Source organism: Zeus faber (genome assembly GCF_960531495.2).
Source record: "Zeus faber genome assembly, chromosome: 5".
NCBI lineage: Eukaryota > Metazoa > Chordata > Actinopteri > Zeiformes > Zeidae > Zeus > Zeus faber.
The window spans coordinates 3,884,965-3,898,124 of record NC_137192.1 but is presented as its reverse complement, the minus strand read 5'-3'; the positions used below and the strand labels follow the sequence as shown (position 1 = coordinate 3,898,124).

Sequence of the window (13,160 nt, the reverse complement as noted above, 5' to 3'; positions counted from 1 at the left end):
GTTATTTGAGAATGTTTTTATAATACATGCCAAGGGAACTACAAAGGGTTGTTAGCTGACAGGCAATTCAGCACACTAAACAGGGCATTGACATTGATCAAAATGTTAAAACCATGGTTCCAATACTGGTACTGGTACTGTATCCGTAAAATTAAGTAATCTTTGTATTCAGGTTGTTCGTGTAGTTACCTATCTATCTATCTATCTATCTATCTATCTATCTATCTATCTATCTATCTATCTATCTACTTCTCCAGAATACTAAATAACACTAAGCATAATAGTAATGTGCAGCACTGCCAACACATTTAATTAACTTTAGACAACAATGTACATACCTAAAAAATATGCCAATTTCTTGACAACAAGTTCTTGTGAAGTACTATTATTTTATGGCGGCTCTCATCAAATTGTAATGTTGAATTTACTGTTGCCTTCTGTTGAAGAGGTACTGACATCTGAGGTAAATCTTCTTGTCTTCTTATGGAACTGAGAAAGAACTGCTTTATATACTTTCTCAGAATAACATACAACACCATGACAACGCTGTGATGTCATAAAGAGTTAGCCAGTTAATTACCGTAATGTTCACTTTCAACTCCTAAATACACCACTTCTTTCCTGTGGTTGCCACAAGTGGTTGAGTCCAGTCACAAAGCTCTGGGAACAATTAAATCATTACTTAGCAGATGCTTTTGTCCAAATTTTAGGGTTAGGGTTTTATACACCAATGCACAATTAATTATTCATACACCAATGGACGCAGCCAGAACATCAGCAATTAGGGGTTAAGCGTCGTGCTCAAGGATACTTCAGCATGCTACCAGGATAAATTAATCAAATGGCAGCCCAGCACTACATTAAAACATTGGGAATCTCTCAATGCTGGTTGACACTTGTGGCCATTTTTGAGGTCTATGCCAGTCAGTGAGCATTTGGCTTGCGACCATTGAGTCTAGATATTAAATTAAAATATAAATATTAAATATAAATATAAATCCTATATCTTCAACGTAAATCCTAAATCTTGGGTTTGGCCAGCATTTGGCTTGCGACCACTGAGTCTAGATATTAAATTAAAATATAAATATTAAATATAAATATAAATCCTATATCTTAAATGTAAATCCTAAATCTTGGGTTTGGCCAAACGCCACAGATGTGTTAATTCTCATGAATATGCTAATAGGCAGGGGGGGTGCCAGGGACAGAAACTTAAATGGATGGCTCAGTTGGACAGGACAAGACAGAGAAAAGATATGGATCTCCAGGGGGCCACCATGGATGCCTCGGAGACGATAGATGAATTTGAGAGACAGAGGATTCAAGACATCAAGAAGATCTTTACAGAGTTTGTGACTGTGGAGATGCAGTTTTTTTATTTATCAATTAACGACATACAAAGTGTTAACAGAAAAAAAACCTTAATAAAATCAGTATTTGGTGTGGCCCTCCTTTGCCTTTAAAACAGCACCAATTATCCTCGGTACATTTACACATGTTTTTTAAGGTACTCGGCAGGTAGGTTGTTCCAAGCATCTTGGAGAACTTGCTACAGTTCTTCTGCAGATTTAGGCTCAGGTCTCAATTGCTTTTGTCTCTTCATGTTATCCCAGACTGAATTGATGATGTTAAGATCAGGGCTCTCTGGCAGCTATACCATCTGTTGCAGGACTCCTTGTCTTGAAGAGTTTTTTATGACTCGTATTGATACACTAATGCAGTAGATATGAAATCTGTCTCAGACAAATGTTGTGAAACATCTAAAGTGCCTAAAACTTTTGCACAGTACTGTAAATGTGAAAGTGACACAAGAATACTGCATTTTTGTGGGGTGATATTTTTCTAAATCCTCGGAAAATGGTGCAATGTTTGGGCTAAATCTGGAAACAGAGAAGCGTGTCTTTGAGCAGAGGTGGTTTACAAATGGCACCCCATACTGACGTACCTGCAAGTCAGGTGACAATTATTTGTCCTCCATGGAACTCTTGTTAGTAGTCCTATGTTGTTTCGAAAACTCATGGAGCAAAATGCTTACATTAGCTGCATAGAGCTAGCTTCAAGATACAGTACAATGAAGTTCAAGTTCAAGTTCAAGTTCAAGAGATTATTTGTCACATCAAGACAATAGCAATCACTATTGCGGCAGATCCGCCTGCCACACGCCTCCCGAATGGCGTTTTCAGGGACCTCGGCACAGAGACAAAGAAGATGCGGTTGCAGACACACAAGTTTATTGTAGACAGTGGGCAAGGTGGAACAAGCTCAGGAGAAAATGGCCAGTATGTAATGACAAGGGCTCCTCTCTTGTGTGTGTGTGTGTGTGTGTGTGTGTGTGTGTGTGTGTGTGTGTGTGTGTGTGTGTGTGTGTGTGTGTGTGTGTGTGTGTGTGTGTGTGTGTGTGTGTGTGTGTGTGTGTGTGTGTGTGTGTGTGTGTGCGTGCATGTGGGGAAGGGGGTGTTACCTGTTACCAACCAGCAGCAGGTGTACAGCCACACTGATCCTGGGCCCCAATTACCTAGACCCAGGATAGGTGTGGCTGCTCAAACCACACCATCTCCACACTACATATCTGACATCAAACTGAGGGGGCCGAGAGAAGCCTATTCTGTCTTCGGACAGCCCTTCTGTGTCCCTTTCCCGGGCCGGAGAGTCCCCGTTCAGGCGCCACCGAAAACGCCACCCAAGTGTCGTTTTCAGTGATGCCTAGACTTACCTAGACCCAGGAGAGGTTGGTTTGGCTGCTCAAACCACACCATCCCCACACCACACCTTTATTTTCTAGAGTTTGCAGTATACTGCATTGTACTGATATATTCAATTTTTTGGCTTTTTAATACAAAAACATAGCTACTTCAATACTTGAATGGCATTTAAAGGCATTTACTATAACAGTACTGTATTCCTTGCTACATTATATTTCACTTACACCACTGTCCACACAACCATGGTACACTTTGACTCTGCCACTTTAAGCAATTGAAATAGACAAAACAAAACAAGGAAGTGTGAAGTTTAATTCATCATTTTCCTGCTCTTCATATCCATCTTCCTCCTCTTCTCTCTGGTGACCTGGTGGGGGGATGCAACAGGCTCCTCAACACCTCCAGGCTGTCCTTCATCCACTCTCTGAATGCTCTGGTAGGCTTTAGTGTACACCTCTAAAGCCTTGGCATGGAACGACATCTCCACAGTCACAAACTCAGTAAAGATCTTCCTGATGTCTTGAATCCTTTGCCTCTCAAATTCATCTATCGTCTCCTCCAGCTCCTGAGTGGAACGTGTCGCATCCATGGTGGCCCTCTGGAGATCCGTTTCAGCCTGTGAAATAATCTGTCTGTCTGCGGGATTTCTCTGTCTTGTCCTGTCCAACTGAGCCATCCGTTTAGTTTCTCTGTCCCTTACACACAGGGTAGTCCTCAGGTCATCTCGTTTATGTTTCACAATTACCCCATAACGTTTTAATGGCTCTATCACTTTGGTCTCAAGCCTCTCCACCTCGGCTTGACGATAGTCTTGGATCCTTGCCAGCTGCTCAGCAAAATGCTTTATGCCCGTTGTGAGGTTTGATCTTTCAGTGTCTGCATACAGGGATATCTCACTCACAAGCAGGTCTGCTTTGTTCCGGAGCTTTGCCGTTTTACGGACATAAGCAGCGAACAGTTGGCACATGTTACCAAAGTGCTTCTCCACATTGGTGATGTTGTCCTGGATCCGTCTCATTTGGATGTCTCTTGCATCTGGGGTACAACACATCATACTACAAAGAAAGAAAGACACTCCAGTCAATGACATATAATACACAATGATTATACACCGTGATTGTTTATCAAGTCAAGATTGTTTGTCCACGAAAAGAATAATCTTTATTTGTCACACAACACATGCATATATACACACACATGCTTTTTGGGTGATGGCCGGTGAAATGCGGCCTCTGCATTTCATCCATCCTGGCTTGTCCTTCCTCCGGGGCGGCAGCCAGGAGCAGTGGGCAGCATTCGCCGACATGCCCGGGGACCTGGTACTAAATGCCCATCGTTGGTCAGATGATGGTGATGTGGCATGTTTTTTGTTGGGGGTCCTTACTAATGTTAGATGGAGGAAACCCCATATGAGCACAGGGAGAACATACAAACTCCACACAGAAAGGCTCCTATTTGGGAGATAACCCGCTGGGGCATGGTGCCAACAACGCCCCAGGGCCAGACAAACTGCTGTTACAATAATAATAGTAAGCACAAGACAATTTCTGGTGAACTGTAAGTGTGCTGGCCCTGCATGTGTACGTACAAATGTACGTACATGCTTTATAGAGGCAGGTGAGTCCACAGGGCAGGTGGGTCCACAGTCCATAAATCCATGCATTGAAAGTAAGGCCAGCTTCTTGTTCTTCTTCAATTCAGCAGCTTACATCCTGCTTTGTTGTATTACTTCCCCCATCTTTCTGTTCATCTCCTCTGTATTCTCACTTTTATCTCCTTCTGATGTTTCTCCTGAGACACACGGACTCCTGTGTCCTCCTCCATATCGATTAGGCTTGACTATGCTAAAATTATTCTATTCCTCCTATGCCAGTCCCACCATATTATGATGCTACTACCTTCACCACTGTATTCTTTCGGTTTTAGATGGACCTCAGCTTTCATATTAATCACTCCTGCAATAAATGTGACTAGCTTTTCCTTTTCTATCCCCTTGCTTCCATTTTCATATCTTGTCATCATACCATACTCTTGCATTGAGCATCTCCACAATTACAACTGTGGTTGTGTGCCTTTCCTGTACTTGTGATCCCCTCCACACTGTGCACATCACCTTCCTCCTTCCAAAACTTTGCTACATGTCCAAAATGTTAACAATTATAACATCTCAAAGGTCAAGCTAATACTCTCCTACACTATAACAGAACAATCCACATCAAACTCCACCAATACGGTATCACTTAACACTTTAGCAAACTTGGTTTCTGCTCCTTCAATACCCCGGTCAATTTAATTGAATTACATTTTCCTACTCCTCCTTCCTCAGCAAATCCTAGCACCAAGTAACACTTCTATTGTACTCTCTCCTCATCAACTTCACCTCACCTCACTCAACTTCATTCTTTTCACTGCTCCATTTTTAGGGATGAGAGTTTGCGAACTCCCATCCTGTTCATTCATATTGTCCATCTCTTTTTCTCATGTAGCTCCACCAAATGCTTCTCTTCTACATCTACTTCATTTTCTTCCCTTCTAACGGGGTTCTAAGAGCCTTCTTCTAAGCCCTAACACAGTCAAACAATTTGTATTTTGAAATAAAAATCAATAAAAACTTCCCTTCATGTCCCAGTTACAAAAAAACTTTTATTGCCCAGTTGCCAAACAAATGTTGTCCCTGTGCGCTGCGAGCACACATCAAAACAATAAATAATATATTTTATTAGCCTATATATATATATATATTATAACGCTACTGCAGGTATGTATGTGATATATAATGACTTGGCCCCTCTGAAGTATTGCCACCAGCAGCCTCAAGAAGTAAATCTACTGTATTTGCAATACAATTCCTATGCCCCTGAGGCATATTCCTATAGCTCAGGGGCATATTCCCAAAGTGATTGCGCGGCTTTTGTGGCTGCTAAACCACCGCAAATAATAGAAAAGTGAGTGTCTAATTCACAAAGCATCCGCAAATGATGAAATGCACCGCTAACTGCGCTGCCACATAAATAGCGTCTCAGTGCGCCGGTGCTATTTGTGCGTATTTTAATTAGGTATTATGCATACATTTGGTGCAAAATTGTTCCCTTTCTATGCAAATGAGCATCGTTGCAAATAGTGTCCAATTCACAAGCACCGGCACTAATAGCCACACAAAGTTAGAGTGACGCTATTACCGTCTGCAGAGACATAAGGTGTGTCATGCCCAGACTTTCCAGTTATCTGTCAATAACATTTTGACATTATTTTTATTATTATTATAATTATTATTGCTGTCATGGCATCTGTAGGTAGTGGAACATGCAGCAGTCCGTGGTGGTTTTCAAAACGCATTCCAAAAGAAAATTGTTGAAACCTTGATAACTTTTTGTGCAAAAAAGGCATTACAAACATTGACAAAAACGGTTCCATAATTCTTATTAAACTAAAAAGATATTGAAAAAAACAACGAAAAGTTGTTTTTTAGCTGTCCATGGTCCTGAACGTTCACGGCCATGGACAGCTCTGCAGGCCGCGGCCTTGGGTACAGCGGCCTGGAATATAGTAGAGTAAAATATACAAAATCAACTGTCATAATTTCTGCATTGTAGTATTTACATTCAGCGAGAACTACAATTTCTAGGTTTAATAATATATAAGTAATAATATAGATCATAGAGTTTATATGTATATATATCGATGAAGATGAAGATTATTTATCATTATCTATAGATATATCTATATTATATATAAATATATATATATATATATATATATATATATATATATATATATATATATATATATATATACAGTATTATATTCATATATATAGGCGAAGAAGAAGACTCTTTATTTATCATTATCTATATCTACTGTGTATATATATATATAGATTGTTGAGATTATATAAAGATTTTATATATATATAGTAATTATATTGTTTTATAGTCACTGCACATAAACCTAAAAATATGAAGTGCAACGCGGGGGTCCCCACCCGGTCGAGCGGACACGCAAAACAGGGTTTCTGCGTAACAGTGGACACCTGAGTCATCAGGTGTCCAGAAAGACAGTTTCCATTATTTTGCGGTCAGGATTTTGCATAGCACCGGTGCAGCTACTCAAACAACTTCCTTACAATCTTACATTTTCATTAAACACTTTAAGTTATATATATATTTAAGACTGCTAATTCGTTAAACAGTCAAGTCTAGAGCAGTGGTGTAAATGCATAATGACTCTCCAATGGAGAGTCCCGCTGACACACAGATTATTTACTTTGCCACATAGGTCATTGCAATCAGACACAAAACAAGTGCAAATTGCACTTGTTTTGCTGCACTCAGCAGCAAACTGTACGTGTTTGTGCCAGCATATCGTTATTGCAATATCTTTTATGAATCGGACACTAAAACGGCACAGATAGCGGACGCAATTGAGGCGCAATTCATGGTGCTATTAGCGGCCGCAATCCATTTCTTTGTGAATTCGCCGTGTTTCAAAAAGCCTCACTTTGCCATCACTAGACATGGCTATCGTGTGAAACCACAACACTGTAATATTGATTCTCAGGTTTGAGGTATTGGCGGAATAGAGCGATAATCAGAAAGCTAGGGATGTTAACATAATAGATAATTCCTATAAGAATACATAAAGAATAGAATAGAATAAAGAAGTCTATTCGTTATCTACATTACATAATTTAGCAGACGCTTTTGTCTGAAGGTTTTGACTACTACCTAGTTGTCAAACCAACAGTCAGAGCCAGCTATACCTTCACTAGGGATAAGTAGCACTAGTAGATGAGACAGATAGGTCAGTGCAAGTTGAGTCCAGGTGTAGTCTGAAGAGATGGGTCCTCAGTCTACGATCAAAGATGGGAAGTGATTCAGCCGTTCTAGCAGAAGGGGGGAACTCGTTCCGCCATTGTGATGCCAGGGATGAGAAGAGTCACAACTGGGATGAGTGGCTTGTGAGTGCACCTAGTCTGGTGCTGCTAGTTGGCCTGCAAGGGCGCTCAGCTTTATAGGAGGCGAGTTGTGACATCACACAGACATCACATGATAATGCACCGCAGTTGCTGCTGCTACCAGGAGGACAGGGCTATGTGGGGAATTCCCCAATAACATAATTCCTGATCAAGCCATTCATTTCAATATATTTTGTGTCTATGTGGCTTGGGCTAGAATAATAATAATATGAGGACTAATAAGTAAGGCGCTGCCAGCACACTTAATTGTAGTAAGTGTGCAGCAATGCCAGAACACTCTAGATGACAATCTAAATACCTGAAAAATATGCCAAAACAATTTGTTATGTTGTTCCACTTCTACATTCAAGTTCTCTGGCTATTCTGCATTCCATTTCTCCTGAAACAGATCTTCTTTGTTTATTTAGGGCCAGAGTAAGGTCAACAGAAAGACATACGCTAATGAACTAAACATGAACTAATAAAGTAAACCACAAAAATGATCTATATAATAATAACTACTTAGTTTATTAATACTATACTACTTAGAATAATAAACTAATTTATTGTCTATAACAAATTAGATATATGATAATTAGTTCCAATGCAATTCATTGTAAATACCACCGCTGTTAGGTATTGTTGCAAAATATTTTTTCTAACAAAATTGAAAATTATACCATTATACATTATGTATAAGATTATACTGTTTAACCATGTCATTCTCTTCATGGTTGTGTTTTGAAATAATGATCTGTACAATAACCAAATGTATCCTTAGTGATCCAATGGACTTTGTCAGAATGACTTAACTATAAATGATGTTGGGGATATCATAAATCAATGAATCATTTTAGCGATTAACAGTGTAGAACCAAGATATGATAAGCACAGAAGCTGCAAATTACACAATAAACATGCTTATGTTTAAGTCATTGACAACAGACTTTATGGACTGAGAGGAGAGCTTTATTTTGTGGTTCAGAAGTGTGACCATGATAACAAAATGAACCTTAATGTGGTGGAATTGTTAAAAAAAAATTATTATGATTCTAAAATTTGTCTCCCATTTATCAACATAATCGGCCCTTTTTTATACTTTCATGTCATTAACCAAGTATGTCAAAGTAAAGGTATGAAACAACTCTTTGGAAACAGTCACATACACACCGCTACAATGGAAATCTCCCAAACATCAGCGGTATGTGGAAATATATGACTAAATTATATCCACTCCATCAATTCAATATGAACATGAAAACAACCCATTTTTGCATAGATTTATTTTTTTCTAGGACAAATTTTTTTCTTGCCCGGTCGAGCAGCCACAACACCGCACAATCCACTTGCATAACTGTATTTTTTCCCTTCAGTCTCCACAATTCTTTATTTTACTGTTAATACTAAAGAAACTTTGTTTTTGATTCAGAACGTAACATATCCTTTTCAATCATTAAAAATAAATAAAATAAAAATTAATTTAAAACAAATGGCGTCAACAAAATTATTGACACCCTAGATTTAAGATTTCGTAGCACAGCCTTTGGAGAAAATAACTGCTGTCAAGCGCTTCCTATAGACTTCAATGAGATTCCTACACCCCTCTACTGGTAGTTCTGGCCCACTCTTCTTTTGCAAACTGTTCCCTTTACTGGTAGTTCTGGCCCACTCTTCTTTTGCAAACTGTTCCCTTTACTGGTAGTTCTGGCCCACTCTTCTTTTGCAAACTGTTCAAGTTCTCTCAGATTTGAAGGGTGCCTTCTTCCAACTGCTTTTTTCAGATCTCTCCACAGTTGTTCAATGGGATTTAGACTCATTCTAAATCTGGAATCTCGGCTCATTGCTGGAACCTGCACTCACTGTTGGTCACTATAGAACGGTCCAGCGTTTTCTTTTGAACCATTCCTAGGTGATCTTTGATGTGTTTTGGGTCACTGTCCTGCTGGAGGACCTATGACCTTTAATGGAGATGTGGCTTTTTGACACTGGTTGGAACATTGCGCTCAAAAATACCTTGTTAAACTCCCGATTTCATGGTGCCACACACAGATTTAAGGCACCCAGTATCCATGCTTGGCTACGGTCTTCTGTCTGACCCCTGACAATTCAGATTTTTTTCTTTTCTCCATGCTCAGTGTGGTACACAGTGACACAAAACAGCAGAATGAGTACTTTGCTCAATTTGGTGAATGAGTGATTGATGAGTGAGTGAGTGAATGAGTGATTATTAGATTTCAAGCACCTGTATCATGGTGAATCACCTTCTTGAAATCGAATTATTTCTTGCAACTTCTAAAAAGGAGCCAATAAAATTTCCCTGGCCATTTTTGGATTTCTGTGTGGAATAGTCTAGGATTCAGTATTGTATTTTATTTTTTCAGCTTTTTGTTTTGTTCCTTTGCAAACCAAAGAAATACATATGTGGGTGCCAATATTTTCGACGATGACTGTTTAACAGGATGTACACTCGAATAAAAATGCAACTTAAAATAATGCAACTTAAATTCTTCAGGAAAAAAAAAAGTCACGACATTTCTGCAGTGTTTTGTTCTTTAGTCAAGTATTTTGGAGCTGTTGTGCTGAGCAATATGATCTGATCTCTTAGCATGGAAACAAAACCTCTGCAACAGGCATTTGTGGCCACAAATGCTTCAGAAAATTTAATTTAAAATTTAAACAAAGTTAGTGCTATTGCAAAGATGCCTTTTGCCACACTTCACTGGAAAGTTACATAATGCTTTAAATTTGCTTGTGTGTGCCAGGCCAATGTTCAGCATCTGTTGTTCTGCAACACATCGGTGAGGCTCCTGTTGTAGTCCCTGAGTTGGTGCATGACGTTTCTGGTGACCAAGACATAGTTGCTTTCCTCGGCTTTGGATGCAATAAAATCCTTCATGACAAAGTTATTCTGCTCCAAATGTTGCCACTTCCGTTCCAAGTTTTCCATTTGAGCGTGGGTCCTGTTCTCTTTCAGCTTGGTCTTCACACTCTCATAGTTCTGGTTCGCCTCCTGGAGAAGTTGTCTCAATGATTCATGTTGTAATGTCAACGCTACACGATCGCCTTGCAGTCTCTTCTTTTTGGCCTCTGCTGTGTTTTTCAGGGTATCCAGGTCATTGTAGGTGGCCAATTCAGTTCTCATGGTGTCAATGTGTTCCTTGAGGGCTATGAGTTCATCTGTAATCTTGCACTCTAACTGTTGAACCTTGTCCAGGTCCTGCTGGAGGCAATTGGACTCAGTTGCTAGGCCCTTGGCGGTGCAATGTGATTGGGCTACTTCCTTCTCCTTGGTCAGCAGGACCTCATGCATGTATTTCAGCTCATTAACTGTTACTGTGGTGACCTGATGTAGGCATGACACATTCCTGCTGGAGTGTTCAAGGAGGGAGACAATATTAACTTGGGTTTGTGTGCTCCTCTTTATTTCCTTCGCTCTGGCCACTTGGAATGCTTCCAGGAACTGATCAATTTCCTCCTCTCTCCTCTTCAGCTCCTTATACTTCTGGTGACACTCCCCTTGGACTTCCTCCGTGTTGTGTTCAAGTTGTCGGATCTCCTCGTTAAGTTGTTGACTCTTTTCCCTTATTTCACCCAGTTGTCTGTCCATGCTGGCAATTTCTTGGTTGTTGCCCTTTACCTGTTTAAGTAATTTGTCCCTCTCTTCCTGCGGGGTGCCAAGGCTCTTGTCCTCCGACATCATCGCGTCACGCCTTGCTTCTAGAATCCATAGCTTCTCCTGGAGGCACACTGCCTCTTGCTTCATTTGGGAGAGGTCCAGCTCCGCCTCATAGGCCTCTGTCCTGGTCATCAAGGCCTCCAGCTCCTCCTGACAGGCACTTTGCTCCTGTAGAAGCTCTTTGTTGGTCATTGCCATGGCAGCATACTTCTCCTGCCGGACAGGTGGGAGTGCCTTGATGACCTCATCAGCAACATGCCTCTCTCTTTGGATCGCTTCCTCTATTGCCCTGATAGCCTCCTCCCGCTCTCGCCTTTCAGTGAAGATAACTTCCATACTCTCTGCCTCTCTGTCATTCTTTCCTTTCAGAATTCTGAAGTCGTTCATCACTTCCTCCATTTCAGTGTTGGTGTTAAGCTTGTCAACGAGTGTGTTATAGTCAGCAAGCTGGCCTTGTAGATCCCTGATCTCCCCAGCAAGGCCTTCAGCTCGTTTCTCATAGGACAGATAGACAGAGTTCTCATGGTTAAAGTTATCAATTTCTTTGCGCAATTTGGTGGTCTCTGTGGTCAACTCGTTGATCTTGCTCCTAAGCAATCCCAGGTAGTAGGATTTATCCAGGATCTGTCTCTGTGGTCCCTTTATGCTCATTGTCATGCCACTGAGCCCTTGTTGGGTGACCGGCCTGTCAGTCACTTTTATCTGAGCAGACAGGACTCCGGGGGTAGCAATAGGCCCGGTGCCCCTAGAGCAAGGGCGGCCCCCTGTACCTGGAACCATCCCAGTCACACTGCAGATAGTCGTTGTATGAGGTCTGAGAGCTGTAGAGGTTCTCCCTGTGATCGGAGCCAGAGGCCCACCACGACTCCCTGGCCGACCAGGACCAGGGCTCCAGTGGCTTGCCATATACAAAATCCTTTGTCAACACCTTTATCAGCAGTGAGAGAGGAAAAGCAAACAGTTTGCTAAATAGCACACTTCATTCACTATAGACAACAATGTACTTACCTGTAAAACTTGCGAAGATAAGATGTTATGTTGTCACTCTTTTGCATACAGTCTAGGTCAAGGTCTCCTGGATTTAAGTCCTTCTGCTTCTCTTCTGCTCCTGTGCATTCAAGCAATTCTGAAGTAGATCTTTTGGGGTTAGTATGTAGATTTGTATCCTGTTTTGATGTATTACCGCCTCCTCATGCTGTTTGTCTGATCTCACTGCTTCTCACGTGTGTGCTATTCTTTTTTGTGTTTTTTTTACCAGTGGTTGGCATCCTTCGGTGATGTTGCATTAACGTTCTCTTTTGTTACTAAATCTGTGTGGGAGTGTGGTTGCATATGTGTGACCTCCCTCCTCACCATGTCGAGTGTGCTTGCAAACCAACTGCTTTATATACTTTCTCAGAATTGCATATGATGTCATGACAAGCCTGACAATGGTGTGATGTCATAAAGAGTAAGTCAGTTTAGTTACGAAAGCTGCACAAGTCATGTGATTGTTTTATTGGAATGCACATGATTTGGTGGAATATCATTGTGGTGTGGGAGTGGTGTGGTTTAAGCAGCCACACCTGTCTTGGCCAGGATCAGCCTAGCTGTAAGCATGTTACTCATTAGCCCAATCAATGAGCAACAGGTAAAACCCCCATCCCCCCACACACACAGGGGAGCCTTTGTCATGACAATGTTCCATCTGCTCTCAGATTGTTCTATCTTGCCCACTCTCTACAATAAACTGGTGTGTTTGCAACATCTCTGCCTTTGTCTCGGTGTCGGAGGGCCTTGAAAATGCCACAATTATCACTAAAGGAAACAGTAGAAGGAGTGAGAA

General features: G+C 40.9%; 2 protein-coding genes across 2 annotated transcripts; both read right to left on the bottom strand.

The window, feature by feature from the left end:
• Positions 1–3,038: 3,038 nt before the first annotated feature.
• Positions 3,039–3,756, bottom strand: LOC307230175 (CBY1-interacting BAR domain-containing protein 1-like; the record flags this gene model as incomplete). The annotated part of the gene is given in 2 exon segments (XM_080000412.1): positions 3,039–3,111; positions 3,113–3,756. Coding segments are annotated over 2 exon segments (717 nt in total).
• Positions 3,757–10,429: 6,673 nt separating this feature from the next.
• LOC307230174 (intraflagellar transport protein 74 homolog) lies at positions 10,430–12,241 on the bottom strand (the record flags this gene model as incomplete). The annotated part of the gene is made up of 1 exon (XM_080000411.1): positions 10,430–12,241. One exon carries the CDS (start codon positions 12,239–12,241, stop codon positions 10,430–10,432), a length of 1,812 nt encoding a protein of 603 aa, XP_079856537.1.
• Between the last annotated feature and the right edge of the window lie 919 nt (positions 12,242–13,160).